At 38.6% G+C, this 26405-nt stretch overlaps 1 protein-coding gene across 2 annotated transcripts in view; it reads left to right on the top strand.

Annotated features, from left to right (window-relative positions):
* UTRN (utrophin) overlaps positions 1-26405 on the top strand; it is a 341691-nt gene that overhangs the window by 214947 nt on the left and 100339 nt on the right. For both annotated transcript variants that reach the window (XM_054514244.1, XM_036379859.2), the window contains 2 exons: positions 8998-9170; positions 14512-14668. In XM_054514244.1, the coding sequence (XP_054370219.1) occupies positions 8998-9170; positions 14512-14668 (330 nt within the window). The remainder of the gene's footprint in view (positions 1-8997; positions 9171-14511; positions 14669-26405) is intronic.

Below are 26405 nucleotides of genomic sequence, written 5' to 3'. Positions count from 1 at the left end.
CCTCCCGGAAGGGGGAGTGTGCTTGGCTTCGGAGCAGCACCAGGGCTGCTGGAAGGGAGGATGCTGATTACAATAATAAACAAATGCCGGGGATAGATTACCACACGGCTGTCAGAGCAGGCGGCACCAAAGGAGGAGATCCCCAGCGAAGGCTTTGGAAGTTGCAGCAGGATCCTTTGCTGGACTTTTTTTTGCTTGCACAAAGGAAGTTACTTTTTAGAGACGTCTAATGGGCCTTGGCTTTTCTGTGGCGCAGCATCTCCTGGGCGAAGCGAAGAGGGCTGGAGGTGCCTGATTACTGCTGTAGCAGCACCCAGCCCATGGTGCTGGCTCTGAGGAAATCAGAAGAGAGATGGCCTCCTGTCTGGTCACACCATCACGTTCCCTGCAATGAAGTGTGTTTCATTCCATTTTAACTTGTCTGAGAAGCTGGTTTTTGGTGCTTTCTATAGACAGAAATTTCTCTGGGGATTTTTTTTCCCTTGAATGGAGCAACATGGAAGGATGTGTTCCTTCTCTCCACCGGTTGCAGACCAGCAGGTTATAGCTTCTCTCACTCAGGGTCACTGAGACCAAGAGCTTGAGGCCTGCCAGAAGCACTTGGGTCCTGCAGGCCATTGCTGAGGAGAGCTGGAGGCAGTCCTGGGGAGGTGTGGAGCCAAGGAGATCCCCGCAGTGCCATGAGGTCAGGTCAGCCCTGCAAGGAGCAGCACCCAGTGTCAGCGGCTCACCCCTGGGTGCCCAGCCCATGGGAAGGAGCAGGGACACGGAGACTGTGACGATGGCGCTGTGTGAACTGTTCTCAGGGGAACACAGCCCAGGAGAGGGACACACGCTGGAGTGCCTGGAGTATTTTGAGACTGTATAGGTGGAAAGGAGAGAAACTTTTTGAAGGCTATAGACTTGGCTTGGCGGAGATACCAGGAAAATGTAGGCTTCGGGAGACGCTTAATGATGATTGGCCTGAACTTCAGCTTACGTGAGTTGCTGACAAAATTTGAACAGGTATGATAGGCACTTGCATGCATGCCTTTTGAAAAGGCTGTGTATGCCTTTGGAAATTACACAGTAAATAAAAAAGGCAGGTTGATGTTTAACTTAGCTTTTCTGTGTTGCTGTTTATGTCCTCATGTGCACTCTGCTTATGGAAATCTAATGTTGCTTATCTTCCTCATTTCAGGTCCTACAAGATTACTTTTAGAGCATCTCCTCTGATTGTGGGCATTTTAATTGACTTATTTATTTAATTTTAAGTTCCAAAGAAAATGAAGAGCAGCTTGGGCTTTGCTCAGTCAAGGGTGTAAGGGGACATTACAGGCTGCCTGTGACCTTGTTACGCTGTTGGCATAAAGCAAGTGCTCTGGAGTTTGCTGTTTAATGTAGTTGAATGTTACTTTAGTTGAATTGGAAGATCTCATGATGGCATTTAAAGGTAGAATTATTTCCAATCAATATGCAACTTTCCCATTGTTTCATCTGTACTTCTTTTATTCCAACTAGTTACTCTTTCTCTTTCCAGGTTGTTTGATATCAGTAATGCTTAGAGGCAGGAGGTTTGGCTTTGAAGTGATTGTGCTGATGAGCAAGAGACATGAGAATGTTAAAGAACAGATTGTTTTCATCTGTTTGTCAGCAATTCTAGGGAAACCTCACTTGCATGTTGTAACACTGTTAGATTTGCTTTGTCTTTTTTTTTTTCACCATATGAACTTCCTGTATACTTCAAAACCACAGTATGTAACAAAATACAAAGTAGTTTATTTATGAATCAAGATATAACACCTTAAAAATGTGGTCTCACAGTAGGAGAGCAGTTTGCAAAGCCTGATTCTGTGTTTTTCTAAACTTCAGGAAGTTCTTCTTTAGAAGTGTAAACCAGTGTTGTTCTCCTCAGTAGTTACCAGTTATGTTTATCAGGGATAACTATGCTTGAGACAGTCACTATTTAGGATCCCACCAGCATGACTCTTCAAAAGTAGCTAAGAGTAACAGTAAAAGGATTTGTGATCTGACTTCTTCACTGTATAGGTCACTGGCTCCTCTCTTGCTCCCAGTCTGTCATCTGGCCTTCACTCTTCTCTTGTGGCTGCTGCTGTGGTAGCCTGTAAAGATAAGGACACGTGCCAGACCCTGAGATGCTTCATGACTTCATTAAGAAAGAAATTTTTAACCAGTGTTTCTAATATTTTATGAATCACACAAGCCCTGGTATTTGTAAACTCCAAGCCGTCCCCTGTGACTTTGAATGTTCCAGTGTTTATCTTAAAGAAATTGATCATAGCAATTCTCACCAAAACTTAGAGGTCTCACAGCTCTGCTGTATTTTTTAGCTTGAAGCTTGCTGTGAAGTTTTGTTGTCTACTGTGCTGAAATTTGTAATGCAACATAAAAGGCTACTTTGGTGCTGGAGAAGGGTAAGGTTTTATTTGGTAGACTTTGATCATAGACTTTTAGTCTATGCTTATTTATCAAGTTTTCTTTTTCTTTTTTTAAACAAGCTCCCTTCCTCCCCTGCTTCATCTGTCCCTCTTATGATTCCCCACACACCCATCCTGTCCTTCCTGAGGTGTTCGTTGCCAGGAGAAACAGTGCCATGACAGCAATCCTGGCTTGTAAGCTACTTTCAGCTCTCTGGATTCATTAATATATGTTCTACAGAGAGAATGATGAGTGCTGTTACTGTGGTCGTAATGCAGAAGCCAGATGGCATTTGCAGAAGCTTGCACGGCACTCCCTTCCTATGCAAAAACAGAGTCACATTACACTGCAGTAGGCAGGGCTGCTTTGGCTTTGTTCAGTCATAAATATGTGACTGCTGGAATTACTATTAACACATTTATGATGCCCCTCAGATGCTGAGTCTATGCCATGCAATGAGCCACAGAGGTTGTTGAAGGCAGTGTGGTGTTCTCAGCCTTCCTGTAAGTGTATCATCATTCTTGTGATAAAATGAATCTTTAACTACACCATATGTCACCTCTTATCCAAGAGGCTTAAGTGCAAGTCAAATCAACTTTTTAGAAACTTGATGTGTTGGTACAAGGCTCTTGGTAATAAAAGCCTTTGAAAATTAGAAGTGAAAAATGTCCCAATGTGGGACAAGTTCAAGTCCTAAACAAGTTCTGTTTTTTCTTCATGAAATATCTGAGAGTTTAAGTAGTAAATACATTTTTGTGATATCTACAGCAAATTGCTTTGATCTTACACTTAAGTTGCAATGGCTGTAGTGATATTCAGTATGGTCTGTGTATGACACTTGAGAGAGGTTTGATGTCCATCTTAATGCACTTCTGGCACTGTTTAGATTTAAGATAATGGCAACTCCACCTAAAAATTTTCAATGTGTACAGCTACTTGTGAATGTGAATTCATTGTGAATGGATTGCTTAACAGCAGCAAACAAACAGCCTTTTCAGAGGCCACTGCAGGCAGGCCTCTGCAACAGCAGATGGGATTAGCCTTTCTAAAGGCATGACTGTTCTCTGACATCAGAGGAGAGACTTCCTGGATGAGATGAAATTTTTATAGCATTCTTTTTACATGGGCATCCCTTTTTTCCAACTACTCCCAGCATTTTAAGGCTGAGACCAATAGAAGTCCAGTTTCCCTATTACAATGGCTACTTTGATACACCTCTATCCTGCCCTTCCTTAAGAGTCATCAGAAAGTGAAAAGCTCCAAGTAAAGCGGAGGCTAACAGGAATATCTTCCACAGCAGTGTTCCCAGAGGCAGTTGGCAGAAGCAGGTAAAATGTACTTGGTTCAAGATAAACTAAACAATGTGCTATTAAAAAAAAAGTCCATTCCATTGCTACCTGCTGTGAGACGTCAAAGAGCGATGTTCTGGCTGTGGTGTGGTGTTATGTCTGTGGTGTGCAGTTATGTCCTTTGATTGGCACTGACATTTTTCCTCCACCTATTCCAGCTTGAAGATTTTTCTGCAGGTACTTTGATGAGCAGCCATCACATTTATTCATGACCTTTGAAAGATGCAAGTGCAGCATTTCTGTAACCGTGTCTTTTGCTGACTTGAGTGCTGTCAGTGAAGGCAATGGACAATCATTTTCATGAGACTTGCAATTCTGTACACCTGTTCCACTCACAGGCATCATCTGTATTGGGTGCAGGAAGTACAAAACTGTTCTGGCAAAACAGCCTGGGAGTAACTTTTGCTAGGGAAAATGCAATTTTTCAAGCTGATTTTCATTTATGAAGAATCAACTTCAAGCCCACTAATTCCTTTTGAGATAAGCATGTGGTTCAAAAGCCACATACAAGAGATGGCTTGTACCTGGGGATTCAGAGGATGTAGCACTCCATGTGCCAACACAAAATGCTGCCAGGCTTGTTGCACAGCATTAGCATTGTACCTGTATGTGCATTTCTTGCAAGCCATATGTGGTTTGCATGGCATAACTTGCCATCCCTGATATGTGGTCAGATGCTTACAAAAATACAGTGGAATTCTGTTTCCTAATAAACATAAAAATAATTGGAGTGTAATCCAGAATTTTGCTGTATATAGTGGGTTCAAAAAACTTTGTAGTAAAACATTGATGAGTCCTGCCTTTAAACCCTCTGTGAAGCTATGATTTGGTACAGAATGCTGTTGACTTTTTTCTTGAGAGACTAAGTTGAGTTTTGTGCCCTATACGTAAGAAAAATTTGATTAGGATTTCTTGATAAAAGAATCTTTAATGCTATGGGAACGTATTTCCCTTACAAAATAAAATAACTTCCCTGTTTTAGATCCTTGTATTATTACCCCAGAATTTTTAATAGTGAGAATTCAATACAGTAACACTTTGTATATTTCAGAATGCGTAGTTTCTTCTGCTTTAATTTGGCCATAGAGTTTTCGTCCATTAGTTGTGTTTTTATCTTCATTAGTTGTGTTTCTATCTTCAACAGAAGTATTTGAGCCCTATAAAAAGGGAAATACTTTGACTGTGTTACTGTCCTTACTGGTATATTGCCAATACAGACAAAACCTGAAAAAATGTGAGTAGAAGTGAATCTGTTAATAGCTTAGAGAGTTGCAGAGTGAATTAGAGACCCTCTGGACTCATAATTTAGAAAAAAGATGCATCATGTATGGGTTTGGCTTGGAAGTTTCTTGCCTTTTTTAAAGTATTGATAGTTTCCAAAGGACAATTATGCCTAATGCTGTAACTGCTTTTAACATATCTTTGCAATTCATAAGGGGGAAAGAAAAGACAAAAGTTTAATAGCTGATTGAGTTGGGTTCCTGAGTTGGGTTCCTAAGTTGGGTTCTGTTCTGATCTTTCTCATATACTTCATTTACCCTGGGTGTGTCACTCCAGTCTGCCATTGGGCTGTTCTAGTAGCAACTTGTTTTTGGGTCCTTTTCAGTATTTCCATCTGCAGCCTTACTGGGTGGCACATATTTATACGTTCTTTAAAGACACATGCTCTTCAGTTGTCATTGCATGATCATTTAGATTTTATTTGGTAGGAGTTAAAGCAAGAAGGTTTTTTGTTATGGAGACAAGGTTTAAAAGCAAATCCAAATGTAAAATGAAAACTTGAATTCTGCAGGAAGAAAGCTAAAGAGGGAGAGAAGCAAAGAAGGCAGAGAAGACTCAGAATGGAAATAAAATTTTGAAATCACCACATCAAAGTGGGAACAGGCAGCAGTTTGATCTTAATACTTAACACTTAAAAGGAATTTAGGGAAGTGGCAATGTTTTAATAGTCTGGCTAGGGTTAAGTACGTATCTAAATGCCAAGCTAGTTATTTCTTCTTCTTTCTACCTTTCAAACTTTGGAGCTTTCACCTTGATTTATATATAGGTTCAGTTTTTCCTCAAAAAGCTTTCTTTTAATTTAGGGCATTAATCCTGCAAGACCTTGCATGTGAACAAATATGTTGACCTCATACAATAAATTATCCATTCAGTTTGGCAGCCAAGTGCACATAAATATTTGCAAAATTAGCAAAATATGGCACTTGTGTAGTAGTGTCTTTAAAAAAAAAGTCGATAAAGCAAGAAGACATTTTCTATTTATAGTGTAATTCTTTAGGATTTGGGTTTTTTTTTCTGTTGTGTTTTTGTTTTGTTTTTCTCTTCTCTGCCCTTTGATTTGTTTCACATGTACTGGGAGACCACTCTGGTCCATATCCCTTATGCACTGGGCAGAGAGCAGTGATGGAGTTTCACAGTTGTATCTCCCTTTTTATGTGGCAAAAGCAACAGAATTTTTCCCTCTTCTCCTGCGTTCTCTAGTGCATTGTCCCTGTGACTCTGAATATGGGAACTTCCATGTCATAATAGGGGAATATTTAGAGTTTCTTATAAAATATTGCAGAATTGAAAGTAGATTAACTCTTACTAGAGTTAATCCTCACTGGGACCCAAGAAGGCATATTCAACTTTTTCCATCCCATTTTTTCCACGTAGGGGACAATGGAGAATCGAAGACCAAGAAAAAGGCAGGAGAAAGACAAATAATAGGTTAGGAGGAACATAAATGGGGGGGTTTACAGAATGAGAGTCCTTTCCACTTTGAAGAAAGAAATTTGAAGGTAGGGCAACCACATATTTACAAATAAGACTTGAAAGACTTTGAAAACACTGTGAATAATGGAGCGTATGACCAATTGCTAGCAATTACAGCAGTCTTAGGATAAAGTGGGAGCCCATCATCCAGAAGACAGTGCCTGAATAAAAATCCAGATGTTTTATATCATTGTTGGAGAATAACTTATTGTGCCCATTTCTTGCTGTTAGTTGTTTTTCACATTCCACTTTCCTGCTCTACTTCTTCCATGTGCACACTGATGTGGGGTATGTTATTTGATTTTCTCTCCATCTTTTTTTTGAGGGCTGTGACAAACTCACATTCAATAACTTTATCAATCCCATTGGGTTATCTATCAGCTGGCAGTGGTTGGTTGGGTTTTTTTTCACCTGGAAAATGGAAAGCAGAAATGAGAGAGAAGTTAATTATGAAACTTTATTCTTTGAACTGATTTGTCTCAACATGGTTATTACAGATGGGGATCAAGAATGTGAACAGCAGATTTATTGCACCTTAATGTAACTTGATGACTGGAAAATGTAAGAATCAAACCCATTGTGAATGAAACATTTTTGAGCAGGCATGCTGAATTGTCCTCTCAAGTAAAAGCAAAAAAAGCTTTATGAAGGTTCTAGAATGAATGGATTTACAGTTAATATTGTGATTGTAGAAGGAAGATTAGAGATCAGGTTTTTTTCAATGAAGTTGTCATTTGTGACTTTGAAGAGGCCAAGAGAAATGTTTTGCATGACCTGGCTTTTGTAGCACTGATTCATTGCACTTGGAATTGTAACTGCTGTGCAGTGGCTGTACCTCCTGCTCTGTGGGATTGAGCTGGGTTTTACTGCACCTGCATGCATGTTGGAGTTGTAAGGACAGGAGCTACAAATATTTTCAGATAAGCATCTAATTCAGGTAGTGACTCTGCCATCTTGTTTGGGTTGGCTGATCATCAGACAACTCCATTTTGTTTTTTCCTTTTGAATGTCAATTTTGTTTCTGTGTTTAGAATGGTGATTTTTATCAGGTTGTTTCAAAGACAGAAAAAGGGTTTTTTTCCCTGCTTTAAAGGAGTGAATCTCAGTGCAAATAAAGGTGGTTGTCCAAAGTCACATAGTAGCTCCTCTGGCCATACAGAGCTTCACCAGTGCCTCCCTCCCTCTCTCGCCCCCTTTCCCACTGTCCCATCTCTCCTCCCTCCTCTTCTTCACCTGTATTCTGACTTTTTTGTTTTCTTTCCTAACTCTAGAAAGCTCTCATTCTATCTCAAATTCATGGCTACTTTTCCACTTCTGTTTGTATATGTGCTAGCAGGAATACATCTTTAGGATGGGGAGGTACAAAAGCCCCCTCCTTTTCTGCTTCTGGGAACAGATGGTGATTACTGAGGAGTTGATTAGAAGAATAAAAACCTTTAAGGAATTTCAGATATTTGATTTCCTCCTTTGCAAAAGAACTTTATTTACATCTGTATCAAGTTCCTGTCATAATCTTCGTTGATTAATCCTATTGAGACAGCGAGTACACCTCCTGGCTTTCAACACATTTACATTGCTTTATTGGAGTATAGATAGATGTGATGTATGGATGCTAGAAACCATTGGCAGTGGTGCAGGAAGTTTTGTTTACTCTTTTTATGTGTTTTAAAAATAATACTGTGCTCAATTAGATGAAGACAATATCTGTAATGTGTTTCTTGAGGCAGATGGTAGATGAGAGAATAAAATGTGTTTAATTTCTAAGGGGAGGAGAAATGAATCAACAGAATGGAAATCACAAGCTTTTGTTTTTCTTTTCAGTATTTACTATGAAATTCAGATTATAATATATCCTGCCATTTTATGTCTACCTCTCCATATATTCAGGCCATTATGTAAAGTAGTTTAATTGTAAAAATGGACTTTTGGTTGCTGTAACCATTTAGCTGCAGTTTAGGGTTTAAAGTTAAGATTTTAGTTAAATGCTTTCATTATGTGTGACCTAAAATATTAGATAAAGGCTGCATTTCACTAGACTGTTTAAAGTTTCTGGAATGTTTTGTTTCAAAGAAGAAAGAGATGACATAGCTAAGGCTGAATCAGTGTAATTTCTGGAGAGGAAATGAGTTCTAGTGCATTTGCAAATACCACACTGTGTGAAATGCGTGGGTGAACAGGAGACAGTTACCTTCAGTGCTACAAAACACAACATCACAGAGCTTGGTGTTTATAAATCTATTTCCTTTTTCACAGCCTTGGATGACTTTCAGACTCCATTTCTCACACTTAAGAAAGCTAGACCTTTTGTAGTGATGTTAATAGGATTGCAGGTTTTCTCCTGTGCATCTTTTATCAGAGACACCCAAGGAAGCTGGAATACGTGCTCTGTCCTAGTGTTTAGAAACACTCATGAGAGTCAGCTCTCCTCTCCTCTACTTACAGAACTATGTTTGAACTTTTCTTGCTGGTATTTCAGGACATCCAAGCTGAGATTGATGCCCACAATGACATCTTTAAAAGCATTGATGGAAACAGACAGAAAATGGTGAAAGCCTTGGGGAACTCTGAGGAAGCTGCTCTGCTCCAGCACCGGCTTGATGACATGAACCAGCGCTGGAACGACCTGAAGGCAAAGTCAGCTAACATCAGGTGAGTAATGAAAACATCAAGGTGTGGTGGGGAACAGTTCCTTTCTTCTTAGAGGCTTGACAAATATGACCACAGCATTGAAATTATCTATGTACTCTCTTTCATGAAGGACCTCTGAGTGGAAATATAAAAACTTGGTGAACTTTTTCACCAGGTAGGCTTAACTACTTGTTTTCTCTTCAGAACTTCACAGTTGTAGCTTGCTGACCTTGTACCAAAATTTCCAGAAAGTGCATTGAGTCTTTCCTTATTGCAAATCAATGGCAGTGTCAGTGAAATAATTCTGCAAATCTGCCATGACTTTGAGAAGAAATCAGAGGTTTGTTGATGGTTTTGTTTTTCAAAAATTTTTGTTTTGAGATTACCAAGTTACTAAAACTTGCATCTTAAGTATCTTGATCCATTTAATTGGTTTTGAATGATTAATTCAAAATAATAATTCAGTTGCTGCTATTCAATTGAAATTTTTTTAAAGTACTTATATTAATCAAGGAATACATTTTTACAGTTTTTTGACCCTTTCTGTGCCAAGCTCAAGTGTGGTAATTGTTAAATCTCAGTGATGTCACTTTTGAAATGGGTACTGCATATACAGTATTGAATTAAATTCTATATGAAAATGAATTACATAGAGAATAATTTCTAGAGCTTTTAATTGCAACAACTTGCTTGTTGGTTTGAGAAAACTGTTCTTTTAAAACAATGGTCAACATTCATATGAATATTCCAAAGGCCAGGAAAATGAGCCAACCTTGAAATTCAGGGACAAGAGTTTGAATAACTGAAATAGAGGGGAAAATTTCATATTTACTTTTCATGTCCACTTATCCCATCACCAACCTCCAGCTGGTGAACAGTTAAATGAAACTATTAAATCAGCTCCTTGAAAGCCCTTGAAGGACTTGAACCCAAAGAACCAAGCAGTTTGGTGTGGAAGCTTGCAGTGAGTGGCTCCACCACATGCACAGTTTAATGCAAGAGCTGTTGGACTTGAGTTGTTAAAAGTTCTATTCACAAGTCCATGTGAGAGAAAGACAAAAGCATGCTCCTAAAATAGTAGCTTATCAGTTGTGGAGTCCTAGCAAGAACCATTGGGTTGCTTGGCCATTCCTGGGCCTGGTCATAATTTGGGAGAAATGGATGGCCATGAAAAAGGGCCTTCAAGCCACTTATCCTGTACAGCCATGAGTTCCAAGGCTGTAGTACAGAAAGACTGATTGTGCTCAGAAATTGGAATACATTTTCTGAATACAGACCCATCTTTTCTGTTCTTCATATTTATGGCATGTGTATCCATTGGGCAGCATTAATGTTGCCCTGCTGGTACCTGCTGTGCTGTGGAGCCGCATGTCACTGGAGATCAAAGTGTAAGATAGGCAAGACAGAGAATACTGGTGCAAATCAAAGAAAAGGAAATTAACCTTTCAAATCTCAGTCACTACTGAAAAGAGCATAGTATTTCTGAGTTAATGTATTTTGCTCTGCTCTTTGATTGCAGTTCACTTTTCCAACTTGTGCAAGAGTCCTGAAAGCCTTCATAGGGGAGTAACAAAGCACAGAAGTCTGTTTGCCTTCAGTTTTTGCTTTCTTGGTGTATCTTTTTACAAGGATGAATTGGAAAGCAAAATTATATGGATGACTCTTAGTGAGAACATGTAACTTTTAGATGCTAGGACTGAAGAATGAAAAAGCTGATTGTTTCGTAATGGGTTTTAGCTTGGCATAGTGCTTCCAAATAAAAGTTTCTGTAAGCTTTTTAGAATATTTTCAGGTATGCATACATTCCAATTATTCTGATTTTTAGTTGCTGAAAGTACTGCTCTCCTGAAGAGAGACAGCATGAGTTTTTCTCCTCACTTCAGTCCTTAGAGCTGGTGTTGCTAGTCACTATGTTGAGTTTACTTCTTTGCTACTGTAACTAAAGGGAGTTCCAAACTGGAAAAGCAATGTTGTTCTGACATATTTTTAAATGCACAGAAGCTGCTTAAACCTGTACTTGGAGTTTCTATGATGCTGCACCTCTCTCCTTGAAATTGTTGACTTAGCTTCTTTCTTTTTCTCTCTTTATCTTATTCCCTGGAAGAAAACAAAGCTGCAGGCTTGTGGGGGTCTGCTTTTTAAAGCCAAATGTTTAGGGGAGATTCTTTTCTCCTGGGGCAGGAGGTGTGAGGTTGTTGGTATTTGGGGGAGGGTAGAGGTAAAAGTATGTGACAAACGGAAAAGGAGTTTCTCTCTGTTTCTCTATATTTAGACCACCCACCAATCTTTTTTTATTCCGTGTGTTCCCTTGTCACTCAGCAGGAAAAGTGCTACCTCCATAGCAGAATCAAAAGCTGAGGAGGTCTCCAGCTGTGAAGAGAGCCTCTCAGGGTCAACAGAAGGGGAGTTGTGTCAGAGTTGCTGTTTTCTGGATGATTTTATTCAGCATGGTGGGGAGGGGGAGGGAAGGGTTCCTCTCAGTCTGGTCAGTTGGATGGGAGCATCTGTGTTCTTCAGGTTCATCCAGGATTCCCTTAGGAGTGCTTTTGCATACCCAGTGGTTGCTGCTGGTGAATATTTGTGCTCCAACTCATGCCCAGACACAATCATCTATAACTGACCTCTATTTTGATCAGAGCAGATTCTTAAGCCATCACTTGACCTAGTAAATCCCTGAGTTTGCCAATTCACATGAACACACACACCTGAAGCTTTGTTGCAGGTTGTTTATCAGTAAAGTACCAATTCCAAAGCAAAGGCCAGTAATCCTGAGAGAGAGAACAGTGAAGCCCAAGAAACATTTCAGAACTTCTGCATAGTTTATCTTCTGTTTCTGATAATGTCTGTATGACAAATATAAACATGATACTAAAACTTTACACTGAATTGCAATTTAAAGCATATCTTGACTCTCTTGCTCCTGTGCAGCATTTGCTTTGACTGGGATTTACTGAATGTGTTTCTTTGCTCCCCAGGAGAATTGAATACTTGTGTCTGCTTTTCAGCTGCTTCATCTTACTTTCATTTTCAGTATTGCTTTTGATAAGATTAAGAGGATAGTATTCTGGAAAAATCCAGGCTGATGTGATGAGTTTTTCCCTGTTTATTTTTTCCTTTTTAATATCTTTCTTTGGGAGGTTAAGTCACTTTGTGCTCAGTGAAAAATTTTGAAGTCCCTGCTGGTGTAGTCCATTTCCTCTCCACCCCTTCCTGCTCTACCTCTGCAGGATTAACTTGCGCTGGACTTTGAAACCATGTGCTTTCTAGTGTTATTTTTGGTATTGACATTAATTTGGCATGTACACAAGTACTTAGTGGTAAATTACAATGCATTTTATCCTGTAATATATGCAATATCATTCCCATTTATATCAGACTTGTTGTTTTACTATAAATATTATTGGATTGTATGTTACAAAGTGGTGAATCACCCTTAAATTGTCCTTTATCTAGTTACAGGAGATTTTCCCTTCCTTACAAAGCTCCAATTTATTTTGCATACAAGAATTTCACTAAATAGAGCAGAATCTTGAAGCCTTAGAGAGTGCCAGTTTTGAGAGGTGAGAGCTGCTTATATGTGCTAGAAACAGTAATGTGTCATCATGAATAGAGATTTCACTATCAAATGTACAGAAAGCTATAAATCTGAACATTTTAATTGTAGTTGCTACTAGAAATTCTCAAAGAGATATATATATATGTTTTTTTTAGGAAACAGAGTCTAATAGCAACACTGTTAAGTTCAAATGTGGGCTGCCTTGGCTTAGATGAGAGGGCAATGTGTCTCCTCTGCCTGATAAGTAAAAAGTATAACTCTTTTCATTTCAAGAAAGAAGGGCCAGTTCTGAGTACCTGAAAAAATATCAGGGGAGTGGAGACAATACATTCCACTCAGAAGCTGCTGGCCTGCACACCGAGGCCAGCACAACTTGCTTGTGCTTCAGTGCATGGTGGGACGCTGACTCTGCATTTAGGCCTGACCTCCTTGGAGCTTGTTGCAATTCAGTGTTGAGATAAAGGTATCAGTGAGAGCAATAAGGGACAATAGAAACCATAACACACAAAACTGTAGGCAATGAAATGTCACTTCTAGCAACTACTTTCGTTTCATATTTTTTCCCAAGTAGTTACCTAAGTGCTTTCCTTCACAGGAGTGAAGGAGAATAGGTTCCTCTTCCTAAAGGTACTTGGTTTATCCTTTTCAGAAATATGGATATTTTTTTTTTGTATTTCCCTCCTTATTTACTCTTACTTGACTGCCTTCTTGATTCATCTATCCTAGTATTGATGGGAGATCTCAGTGTGGCCAAACTTAAGCTTGTGTTGGATTTAGCCTTGTAGCACATCATCCCTTCAATCCAAATGTTCTTGTATCAGCCCCAAACATTCACTCTAATGTCATTTGAAATGATAATACAAGCTAGGTGAAAGTTTCTAGGTGTGAGTCACAGGGAATCAGAGAAAAAAAAAGATAGCCAACAATGTGCAAAATATGAAAGGGAATAGAGTTTACTTCATTCATCATTCAGAAGCAGGGAGAAACTTGCAGAACTGGTGTCAGACTACGCTGAGAATCATTCAGCTCTACTCCCCCATCTGTGTGAAGAGACAAACTTTTTTTTTGCTGATATAAATTAGATAGGTGCTGATCTTGAATGATAGCATAACAAAGAATGACTGGAGTAAAAGAGGGGTAGCTGCTCCCTTTTGAAGATTTCTATGCATCTTTTTGGCACTGCAGGGAGAAGACACTGAGTCAAGGTATTTCTGAAAATTATAGAAAAAGGTATTGTGGAGAGTTTGAATTATTTGTCAATTAAAGTGAGGAAAAGATTCACTGTATTAATAGTCTAACAACTCAACATTGATGAGAGATGATTTATTAAGTAACTGTATGTCACTGACTAATATGTTCAGCAGCACAGGCAATTTGCTAATGATAACTGCTGGTAGAACACACTGGATTTTGCTTCTGGAGAGTCAAGGTCCTGGTGTGAAAGAGTTCAGGTTTGCAGTGCTTTAGCTCACAGAATTATATTTGTGCATGTTGCACAGCAGTGGGGGAGTCACTACAAAACACAGGAATTTTTTTATGTTGCTTAGACATGCAATGTTCAAGGTTTTGGATAAGTTTCAGCACCAGGGACTTATTTGTCTGTGTTTGCCTGTTTCTCCTTTGCTTATTTTGATTTGGTGTGCAAAGTGTTCTGAAATAAGGGTGTTTTTTTTTTTTTTAACACAAAGTTGCTTTGCAATTAAGCACTTGAAACATTCTCATCTTAGTGATGGAGTAATTTTGTTTGTTTTCCCAAGCTGGTTTTGCCATTCAGGGCTTTAAAGATGCTGTTATGCTGTATCACAGGGCTCACTTGGAGGCCAGTGCAGAGAAATGGAACAGATTACTGACATCCCTGGAAGAGTTAATCAAATGGCTGAATGCAAAAGATGAAGAACTGAAAAAACAAATGCCTGTTGGAGGGGATGTTCCAACCTTACAGCAGCAGTATGACCACTGCAAAGTAAGTTGCTTAAGTTTTATGGATATGCTACTGCGAATTATAGAATGAAGCAAATTTTTGTATGGGAGAAATGATGAATGCTTCCTAGTGACTTATTTCTATAAAAAAGCTCTAGCTCTCCACCCATTTTGCTTCCCTCCTTGCCTATTAAAGCACAACTAAGATACACTATAAAATTTCATCCAAACAATTTTTGAGGCATAAGTTTAGTCTAAACACTTTTTCTTTACTGTTCCTTGATATTTTTGGAATTCTGATAGGTGAAGCTGTTATTTTACTCTAAAAGTTAAGAAAGGCATGCAAAAGTAAGAAGTGACCAAGAGTCATGAAAGCAAAGGTGAATGTAAATTCAGTAAAGCTGTGAACAGTGCCTTTCTACGTGTTATTAAACTCAGGAGTGATAGCAGCCCCTTACCCATGCACATTTACACTGCAAAGATGTCTCAAAACTATTTTAGAGAGCTAAAATTTTCTCTGTGTGTTGTACTGTTGTAACTATAGCATGCTATTCTAGCTTTCTGGTTTTACTTGTCCTGTTCTGGTTTGTATGTTACAGACTATTAATCCTGAATAGTTCTCGATGGTAAACTAGTCACTTGCATCTGCATTTCTTCATTCATGTAGCATGTGGAGTCTATTTTGCCAACTCTGATCAGTAATCAAGTGAAGATGGTTTTGCCATTGGAAAAATTCAATCCAGTAAATCTGGTTCCATCTCATTTGTTGATGTGTACGGTGTAAAGAGAGAAAGAGAACAATGCAGCATTATATAGCTAATTGCATGATAAATATGTTCCCTCTGCCAGCTACACTGGTGTCTTTTCTGCTGTGGTATTTGGTGAGGGCAAAATTTAAGTTTGGAAGAACTTACTAATACAGAAATACTTGGAATACTGTAGGGAAGTACAGAAAACGTAGTCTGTCGTGAGCAGCACTTTTGCATCTTCACTCCAAAATAAAAGTGCTTAAGGAAATCTGCATACGTTTCTTCTTAATTTAGTCTTTTAAAGTAAATTTATTAGCATAAACTCAGGAACTTTGTTTCTTGAGAGTCATCTCTTCCTAATCCACTTAAAGCATCAGGCTCTCTTTGTAGGCACATCTGCTGTGATTCTTTTTATAATGATCAAATGGTGTATTACTAGTGCCAAAGAGCAATAAAAGGCTGAAACAGAGCCAAATATGATTTTGAAGGAGGTCAGTGGAAGGTGGTAGACCTCTACAGGTTGTTTTCTAAAGGCTTGTTTGTGTCTTGTGTAGGTTACAGTATGTGCATGATAGTAGCAAATAGTACTAGTAAGTGCCTTTCATCTGAAGAACTCAAATTGATTAATAAAACTGGGGCTTTATTCTGAAGTGGAAAAGTTTGGTAGTAATGGTGCTGGATGGCTTATTTGGACCACTAATGAACTGCAGCAATATGAAGGAGAAAGCACCTCTGGGCTGTTTAATCCTTGCCCTTATGCTTAAAGAGTAACTGATATTTTGTTAGGTGTCAAGGTTAAGACTCTAGTGAGTTAATTCAGGTGCTTTTGGAGATTATTCTTTCATTTTTCAAAGAGGCAATTTTCGTGCAATGTCACAGTGGGTACTGGATATAGTTGCCTGAGTTAAGTATTTAATATGAGCTGCATTAATGGTCTGCAACAGCATTAAGTTAAAGCCATCCTGAGTATCACTTTATTTTTTATATACCTACGCCAGCAAAAGCACTGTATACACTTGCAGATATTTCTTAGATGATGTTTGGATGACTGTTTCCAAACAGTTATTTTGTTAGGGGAATCAGGAGATTCCCGTATATCTTGTAATGATACTAGTGTATTCCAGATACCAATTATTAGCAGACAGCATTTCACATTCTGTGGAAGTGTTGCTTATTAGCTACTGCTAGAGGAGGGGAGCTGAACCACAGCTGTCTATTGGTTTGATTCTCATGGCAATGCTTCACTGCTGGTTCTTAGCAGGAGCTGTTCACTCCTTGCTGAAGCTGCAGTTTACTAATAAACTTGATAAAGTTGAAAAGTTGTGTTTTTTTTCAGAAATAAAGTGAAAAATGAAGGGGGGAAAAAAAAACCCAACTAAAACCTGACAAAATGAAACCCAAAGTATCTAGAAATCCTTCTGCTTCCTCAGCAAGGTTACGTGATTAGTTGATGTGGTTAGGATGCTGGATGAAGTGTCCAGGAGGACCCTTGGCTGAGAAGCACAAGTTTTATTCCTGTAATAATTTTTTCTTTTCAAAAGATTATGCCAAAACTGCCCTTTCAGTGGATTTTTTGTAAACTTTATATAACTCCATGTTGTCAGTTGCTCTGTGCCTTGTAGCATGGGTATTGCTGGCTGGTTTCATTCGCTTTGCTGTTAAGGTGTTCCATTTGGAATTGTCTCTTAAGCTGGGAGTTTTCAGTGTTTCAGGTTTAAGGTGTAACTGTGTCAGATGGATATTGCAGAGATATGACTTGATTTCTCTAGCTCCGAAGGATACTCCCTTGATTCCACTTCTCATCACCAGCTGTCCTGGTACTTCTTAAAATGTTTCTTTGCCCATGCTTCTTCAAGCATTAAACCTCCTGAACATTTCATTTTTAAGATTTACTTTTGATCAAAGGGGTTTTTTTATGATCCCTTGTTGAGTTTCTGCAGCAGCACATCAGCTAACCTTGAAAAGGTTCTCCCAGGTCTGTTTGTGTGCCTCTGCTCTTCTCTTTCCTTTAGTTTCATACCTTAATGTCGTTTTGAAGTTGTCTTCACGCAAATTGAGCAGTTCAATACCTCACTTTGTCTCCACTACTCTGTGACCCATTTTCTTCGATTTTCAACTTGCTTGCCTGATCTTGTCGTTGCTGGCACTTCAAAATCTAAGTGGTAAAATAGTGGCTTGACTCTGTAAGATGTGCCCTCATGATAGTCCCATCTCCTTTGCTATATTTTTCTGAGTTCTGTTGTATTAGCATTATTTTTTGCCTCTAGTTACTCGATAATTGTTGTTTTTATTAACCTATTTTTTCCCCCTCAGGTACAGGGAATGAATTCTTTGCTTCAACTTAATGGCACTAATTCTATAGACCTCTGTTAGTATCTCCCTCCTTCAGTGCTTGGCTTCGGCACTGCTAGATAGATAAGTACAGTATTATGTGGCAGTTTGGGTTGGCTCACATTGTTTGGATACTACTGAGGTCTGTTTGGACAGGAGGAAATAAATGGTTTGCTGTTTGATTTTTAAACTTGTTTTTGTTTTAGATAGCTCTCATTCTCCTGTGTTTTAAAAGCAAACATTGCACAGAGCACCGTTGGTAGGTTGAATTAGGGCTACAGATTTAGCCTATATTTGCCAGCTTAACAGAAATCTTTCAGGATGTGGCAAATATTTATAATTTTTTGACTCTTTTTTTGTGTTGTTCAGCCAAACTTCCATCAGCTGGAAGTTTAGCTCATACTAAATGCTCAGTCTATCAATGAGCACATCCAGTCTGGGTGTTGAGTGTTGCTCTGTGTGTTGCAGGGGGCAGGGCAAAAGGAAACTTAAACAATGGTGCATGAATTTCCTATTTTGATTATTCTCAAAAGTTCTTCGTCTTTAGAAGAGGGGTTGTGGAGCAAGAAATCCTAAGAATACTGGAAAATTTGGGACACTGACAAGAAGTTTAAAAGTACCTGAGCTGAAAAGGTGTTCATATGGAGTGTACTTACCACTGAGTCTATATTCACACTCCAGAAGTGTGGGACACAGGGGAACGGTTTATAGGGAAAAGAAACCGAAGGCACTTACCTTTTCAGAGTTTATTGCCTTTTTTTTCTCCCAAAATTTTACTTTCTCACTGTTGCTAGTTCTTAGCAGCTCATGCTTCCCTTTCATTCTGTTCTTTACCAGTCTTCCATATAAATATTTATTTAGGGTTTTAATGTGTGTGATGCAAATTTTGGTCAGCTGCATAGACCAAGAACAAAACCCCACACCAGCTCATCAAAACTGAAAAACCAGAATCACCATCCCAAGCCTGTTCCTCCCAGACTCTAGCCCTTGAAAATCCACCCCTACATGCATATTATAGTATTCCAGAAAAGAAAATCTGCAGAATTACCATGAAAAATCAGTGGAATTGCTGGTTTTGTGCATGTGCAAGTACCTACCTAGAGTCACACATGTGTACAAGAGGAGGCAGCACAGATACTGACACTTTGTTCTTTGGAGATGCACTGAGACTTTTATGTATCTCATTTTTCTGCTGGAAGAGTTTCTGACTGTAGCTTTTTGAAAGTATGCTTTTGCTAAAATACAAAGAGAGAGAACCAAGACGTTTCAAATTAAGCAGAAATGGGTACCCTCTTGCATAAATCCTGTTGGCATGTGTCTGCATAAATGAACAAATGTCTAGCTAATGCTAAATAATGCATACCTCTTGGATCAAAGAGATGCTTCACTTAGCTTCATTTGAGCTCAGAATGAATTGGCAAAGGACCTGTGAATGTTTGATTGATAATTTTATATCTATGGATAGGTCATTAATATTTTAGATACTCTTCAAACTTTTTGGGTTGCTGTCTCTGTATTTCATGTTTCAGACTTGTTTTGTTAAAGTAATCAAATAATGAAAGTTGTAGTATTTCAGTCTGTTTTACTCAGCTGTTTTCACTTAATCAAAGGTGTTAGCATAGCCAACTGGAAACTACTTTCTACGTGTTGTTATCCCTTCAGGGTGCCTGTAATTCTGTTATTCTCTTATTCCCTCACAGTGGGAAAAGCCTGTGAGGAAAAAATCTATTTCTAGCCTTAAACTTTTCTTTGCTCTTTCAGTTTGCCTGCCTGACTTTGGGCAATGGGCTTCTTCTTAAATTACTTCCTACTTAATTATTCTAGATTTGTTTTTCTGGTATATTTTCTGTATTAAAATCTGCTTCCATGTTGGGAATTACTAAATCTAAGAATGAAAACAGAAGCATTAAAGTATTGGTGCTGCTTTAGGCTATTCTCTTAATATACTCTTAAGTAAAGAAAAAGCTTTATTAATTGTTACTCATTTCATCACATAAGACACAAAGTACACAAAATCTCTGCTGCTTAGAGGTGGTCAGCTAAATTGGTTGGTCAGTTAATGGGTGGTAGCTAAAACATTAATTTTGACTACAGTGTGAGCTATGAAAGGAGAATTAAGTGGTCCATGGTTGGAAGTGGAAAAGCAATACAGCCTCTTGCTGTAGAGGAAGAACTGCAACTTGGTGTGATGGAGAAGGATGTGATGGAAGCCGGAGCTTGAGCAAGATGCACCATGCTGCTCTGAAGTGGCTCTTTAAAGTCAGGATGTGATTTCAAAAACTACATGCTCTAGCAAGAAGAGGAATAGCCTTCCCAATAGTCTATCAGTGTTACCAAGGGGTATGAAAACTCCTTAAGTAAACTTGTAGGGGATAAGAGTTTTTTAAGAACTCTTGAAATTTTGCATATTTGAGAGTCCTGAATGTTGATTATTGGTGAAAAAAAATCTATTGTACTACACTAAAAGTATGTATTGCTAAAGGACAGTACAACTCATTAATCTTTAACTGAGACTTCTTTGTGGTGTGTTTAGGAGGAAGAAGTGGAAATTGTGGGTGGGAATATTTTGTTACAGGAGAGGAAGAGTGTAATTAATGTTTGAAGTTAAATGAGGATTCTCAAGTGGACAGACTTATATCCATTGCTCCCTAAGAATTTACTTAAACTGATTTGTGCATTACATGACTGATTCAGGTGTGTGTCACTGCTCTCCTGGGCTTTTTCTCCCGAAGAATGATGTGTAAACAAAAGCATGGGACAAAGAATGAAATGTTAAATTAGGATGCCAGTGCAGTGTATTTTTAACTTTGACAAAAAATATTTTCTCCTGGCTGTATTTCATCTTGTTCCCAGAAGTGTGGTTGTCTTGCGATAAGTCAGGAAAATTGCAACAGATCAGTACTTAAAATAATAAATAACCTGGATAATAAAAGAACAAATTATTCTGTCACTAATGCAGAGTAAAGGAGGTTATCTTACTGTGGAAAAAAACAACTCATAGACACTTTTCCAGTACAATAAGTGAAACATTTCTGTGGGGTTGCCTTTTTCATAATATCATTTTGATGTACACAGCTCATGCTGCTCTTTCCTGAGGAATCATTGTCTCGTTTGTTTTAATCAAAGACTCCCACATAAATTTTTAGGACCTCACTGGGTCTTTTTCAAACCACTGAATAAAGGAAGATTTGTAGATATCCTCAAATACCTAAGAGGTCATTCTGACATTGCTGTGGAGGAGAATGCTTGTGCCATAAATTAGGCTTACATTGCAGAAACAGCACAGCAATCAGCCTTTCTCTTTGTCCTTAAAAGGCCTCCTGTTTCTGTGGTATCTTTTTATTTCACCTCACAAAAGACCACTCTAGCTCCATCACTGTTAGGAGTAGCCCATCTACAACTAATGACATCTTGTAACATCTTGATGCACTGGAATGTAGCAGACATGTTTCACTCCTGTGTCTTGTGACTGGCTGTGGCCTGACCTTCAGGGGTGAGCCATGAGCACAGCCAGGGAAGGTGATGGAGCACAAGCACATTAGTGACTGATTTTTAATCTCCACCCATAAGACAGCCACTCTGTTCTCTTAGCTACATGTGTTGTTCATCTTGCTGTGTTCTTCTGACTGTGCTATATCCCTAGGGAACTGAAGTGACTGCTATTGCACATGATACTTAGGATGAAGTTGCACCAATGCAATGTTTGACACTGTAATACAACCGTGGCATTTTTTGTCATTTCTGAGGACGCTCAATATTTTGTTGGCTATTTTTTGGTAAGTGGCATATTAAACAAATTATTTCTGGGACCTGGCAATGAAACTCCAAAGACCTTTTTTCCTAAGCTGTAACTGCTCAGAAAAATGCTCATGGATTTAAATTCGTGTATGTTTTTTCCTAAGATCAGTTGGTATTTCAATTACATTTAAAAATGCTGGGTACCTCCTGAAATCTAGGGATGATATGTCACCAGATGAGCTGCTTCACTGCATCCCAGAGATGGGATGGTATAAGGAAATGAGACAGGACATTTCTCTAAATGCAAATATTGTTTTTTGCTGAGGTCTGTTTTTCCAAAGGCAGAGAGCCAGGAAAAAACACTGGTACAGTCACAGTGAATCTGTTTTTTCAACTGGAGAGTGCTACTAGAGGGCCACAATAATACAGGGTCCACTGCCATATTTTTTTCAGGTGCTTTCATAGCCTGTATTAGAGATGAAAACTGTTTGTCCTGCTCATACCTTTCTCATTTTGACACCAATTTGAGGTTCTTTCTGTATAGTCAATAAAACCAGCTCAGCTTTCCTTGATTTCTCTGTGGTCTGTTTTGATAAACTGGGCCACTAAGAGGAAACTTACTCTGTTTAACAAGGCTGTTCACTTGTCGTTCAAGGGGTGGAGTGGAGCTTGTAGGGATTAATGCAAATCTTAAGGCCCTTTTTATATAACTGTCACTTTTCCATGTGAAATTTGTGCAAGCACTAGAGAGATTTATTTTCTTTCATCTTGTGTTCTTAGTGGGCAGAGTCCCCTATGTCTCACTGTTTTGGAGAAACTGAACAGATACATAAGTTTATGATGCACTTCTTAAATATGCAGTAAGAGAGAGGCAGTTACCACTTTTAAATCCTCCTGAAACTTACTGCATTTGAAGACAGAGACTGGTGAAGAATCTTTATTTTCTGTTAAGAGCATCTTAATCTAGATCCTGCTTCTTGCTGTTGGAGGCAGGCTCTTTAGGGAAGAAGAATATTTAACTCCAGTTAACTCCTGAACTCAAGGATCCTCAATTCCTTCTTATTACTGTCAGTAATCCACCCTAGGAAGATCAGCAATAAATTGGAAAAATTGTGTTTCCATGGCACCCATCCTCTTCTGTTTTCATGCAGATTCTAGAGACTGAAGGCTAGGTTTCAAAATAGGGGAGGGGATAGGATTCTGCTTTTTCTTACACTTTTCTCTTAGTTTTCCCATTTCGGTTTTGTTGCACTTTTAGAATGCAAGGGTAGGTATTGGTTTAATGGGCAAGGTAATGTCACAGGAGGTATTTTGTTCTGTTTTGTTTTCTTTCCAAGAACTCTTAACCATAGTTAATAGTTGTTCCTAGACAGTTACCACACATCTGTATCTTCTGACCTGGGTTTCAGTGAATTTCTCTCCTCCAGGGTGGTTAGTCTGTGGGGCTGGAAAATTCCTAGGAGTGTTTCTAGAAGTGGTTTTCTTCTCTGAAGTTTTGTTCTTTCAGCTTGGATGCCAAAGGGTGCTAAACCGAAAATGATACTTAAAGATTTGAATCTTTCTTTTTAGGAAAGCTGCTGGAGGTTATATTTTTGCTAGTATGCGTTTCCTGCAAAGTGAATTCAGTGCTGTAGTTCAGAAAGGTATTATATTGGGTCTAGGGTTCCCACTCCCACACCTTGAGCTGCAAGACGTCCTTACCACTTACAGACTCATCCAGAGTTAGTTGCTTTGGGAGAAAGATTGAGATTTTTTTCTTTTAATCAGATTTGGAACCTGAATAGAGCCTTTTTGGAATCTCATCTTGTGAGGCTGGTAACATGATTCCTTTCCTCATGCCATTTAAAGTATCATCAGTAGTTGTCCACATCAGAAGATTTGGGCTACCCTGAGCTTCAGTATTAAGGTACAATTCCTCCATGTAGTGCTGTGCCTGGTAGGTCTGCAGTGTCTGCAGTTATTCCTTAGAGTTACTGGGATTACTTTGTTTTAGTCAGTAGATTACAGAATTTGATGAGCATGGTGTAATTAAGAAAGAAAACATTTGCTTGACAAAGTGACTGTTGATTGTGTGGGTTGCGTTCCTTTTGGTTTATGTCTTGGCTTTGGGGTGGCTCTTTAGGCACCTCTTTCTGGAAGGAATGCTGTGTTGTCCTCACACTTTTACTACTAATGAGTTATTTTACGTGCTTGGTTGGTCATCTTGAATTTATTCCCCTATAATGTGTGAGGACACTTTAAAAGCATCCTGTACAAAACCTAAGTTTTCTCAAGGGTCCTTTCTATCTTGTTGCTTAATGACAGTGGAGCATTATGTCAGTGCTAGTAGCGAAGCTACTGTGTCCTAAAGTGGTTTCAAGCACTATATATTAACTGGATGTCAAACTTTGTAGCCTGCTCTGCTAAATAGACAATACAAATGCAGCAACTTCTGTGACACGAGCAGCCTTTTCTGGTTCTGCAGTAAATGAAGATCAGCATTAACTCTAGTTTTTCATAGTCTGAGATGCTATGCTATTACTGACACATGACTGTGCTGTTAGGTGGCTGCTGTTGGTTATTCCTGTGATGCTTCAGATTTTAGCTTTTATATTTTTCAGATTCTGTACTGCTTTAGTGTGTAGCTCTGAGCTTCATATTAAGGGATGGTAAGCTCTCTTCACAGAGTAGCTAGACAATTTCTTCTCTAGCTGGGGACCAAGGACAACTGATCCAAATTTCAGGCCCAAAAGCATAAACAATGTGGACTGAAGAGAGAAAAACAGGAAGGATGTGACTTCATCAGCTAAAGCTATAATTGGACAATTAACTCCAATATGCTAATGGCCCAGAACTTATAAAAGTGAGAACCCTCATGACTGGTCATCCATTTTGTGACCATTTTGGGTTCATCTTGGATGCAGCCATGGCTGGGCTCTTGTACTGCCCAAGGTGTATCCATTGAGGCCTTCTAATAAATACCTACTTTATCCTTTAAGTCAGTCTAGCCTCTGTTCTAGGTCAGCCTTCACAAGGCATCACCTATATCCTGTTTCTCTGTAGGACAGATTTTGAGGGGGTGTGGGAAGCTGAGTAGTTCTTCTGAATTTCTAGCCACTGGGGGCTGTTCCTTAAATGAACAGGCATAGCCTGTAGTGAGAGAGAACATTTCAAAGATGTTCTCAAAGAACTTAATAGTTGCTGCTAATGGTAATTCATGTATTTTATGATAGGTCTAAAAGATTAAAATCTTTTCTTGTTAAATGAATGTGTAAATCTAGAGAAAAAATCTCTATGCCAATGTTTGATGGTATAACACAATATGCCAATGATATTTCACAGTCAGTTTTATAATATTGTTGTCAGCAATTTTGTGTTTGCAAGCAATATTTAGAAGCTTAAGAGAGAGTAAACCAAAGCCATAAATCATTAAAATGTTCTGATACATTTATTTTCCCTTTTGTTTGAAGTCAGACTGAATTTTATGTGTTCTATCAATGTTACTAAGGAATTTTTAGTCTAAAAGTCCTAATATTGGCAGCAGAATAGATTCTTTAAAAAACCTGCAGACTTCCTCTCCCTTGAAACAGCTGGTTTGCAACTTACATGCTTGAAGAATTTTTAAAATATAAAGTAAAATATTGTGATTAATGAAAGGGCTATGCTGATCATTTTATAAGCAGTCATTTAAAAATGCATACTTTATAACTGTGTGATTTACTTGGGTCTAAATTAAAATTTTCAGTACCAACAGAGGCTTGAATGATTGAATCCAATCATTACTTTTATTAGTATATTTTTCATTAAGCAGGTCAGCAAGAATTTAATATTAGCAGTAATAGAAGAGAGAATTGTAAATGAGATAGTTTTAAAGAAATTACTGGAGCAAATACATCATTTTTCTGCTATATATTACTGCATGCCATCTAAATTTTTTTTTCACCTTGTTCTAGATTTTATACAGTCTGTATTTATTTACCTTGGAATCAATCTGATATGAAGTCTTTCTTGTTTCTTTCTATTTTTAAAATAACAGCTATTTGTACACTTTCTCTTTTTTGGTTCCATCTTCTTTTTGAGTGATGGATCTGCCTCAGAAGAGAGATGCTAGAATTTTATGTAAGCATTCACTACCTTGAAGGGATAAGATTCAAGCCAGGGAAGAAACCCTCCAACAGAACAAAATGCTGACTGGGTAACATTTTGATGCCCTGAAAGGAGAGGGAAGACTAATTGTGAAAATATTTTTATCATCAAATAAATGCAAGGGAGGGGGAGGGTGTGATTTTTAGGTAAATTTCAATGGTATCTGCTAATTTTATCCTGTGCATGTGATTTTTCCATCTCAAGTGCTGTAGCAGAGAGATACTGAGCAGTACCTGATGCTGACATCAGCGCTGTGGTCAGCGCCTGCCGTCACATCCCTGGGCAGGGAGGCTTTCAGGAGCCTCAGTCCTTGATACTGAAAGAAGTCCCCAGGCTTTGACTAAAACACAGACTGCTGTGAAGCAGCCACGCTTGGTTGAAATTATTCCTTTTCAATAGGTCAGCCTCATTTGGGATGATTGTCTGATGATCTTGTATTCTTCTGTATGATCATGCAGATAATGCCTTCTGACATTTCTGGCTGCTACAAGTTTCTTAGTCCAGTGAGCATGGGTGCTTGGCTGCAGTTTCTCAAACCGTTTTTTCACCTGTGTCTTCCTGCTTATGCTTTGCTTGATCCTGGTGCAGCAGCATTAGAAGAGAAGGAAGAAGTTATTATCTTAATGCTAAGTCCATGAAGGAGTGGCTAGTAGTAAGCACAGCACAGTTTATAAAACAAACAAATAAACAAAAACCCCATGGGTGTTGTAAAAACAGAAGTACTTTTATTTCTAGAGAGAAAACTAAACAGACACAGGTCAGATGTGAATCTCATTATTAATGCTGTTCTGGAAAAACAACTTGAGTACCAAGATGATATGTGTGGCCTAAAAATAA

The sequence above is a fragment of the Molothrus ater genome, chromosome 3, assembly GCF_012460135.2.
Source record: "Molothrus ater isolate BHLD 08-10-18 breed brown headed cowbird chromosome 3, BPBGC_Mater_1.1, whole genome shotgun sequence".
Lineage (NCBI taxonomy): Eukaryota > Metazoa > Chordata > Aves > Passeriformes > Icteridae > Molothrus > Molothrus ater.
This window is presented reverse-complemented; position numbering and strand designations above follow the sequence as displayed.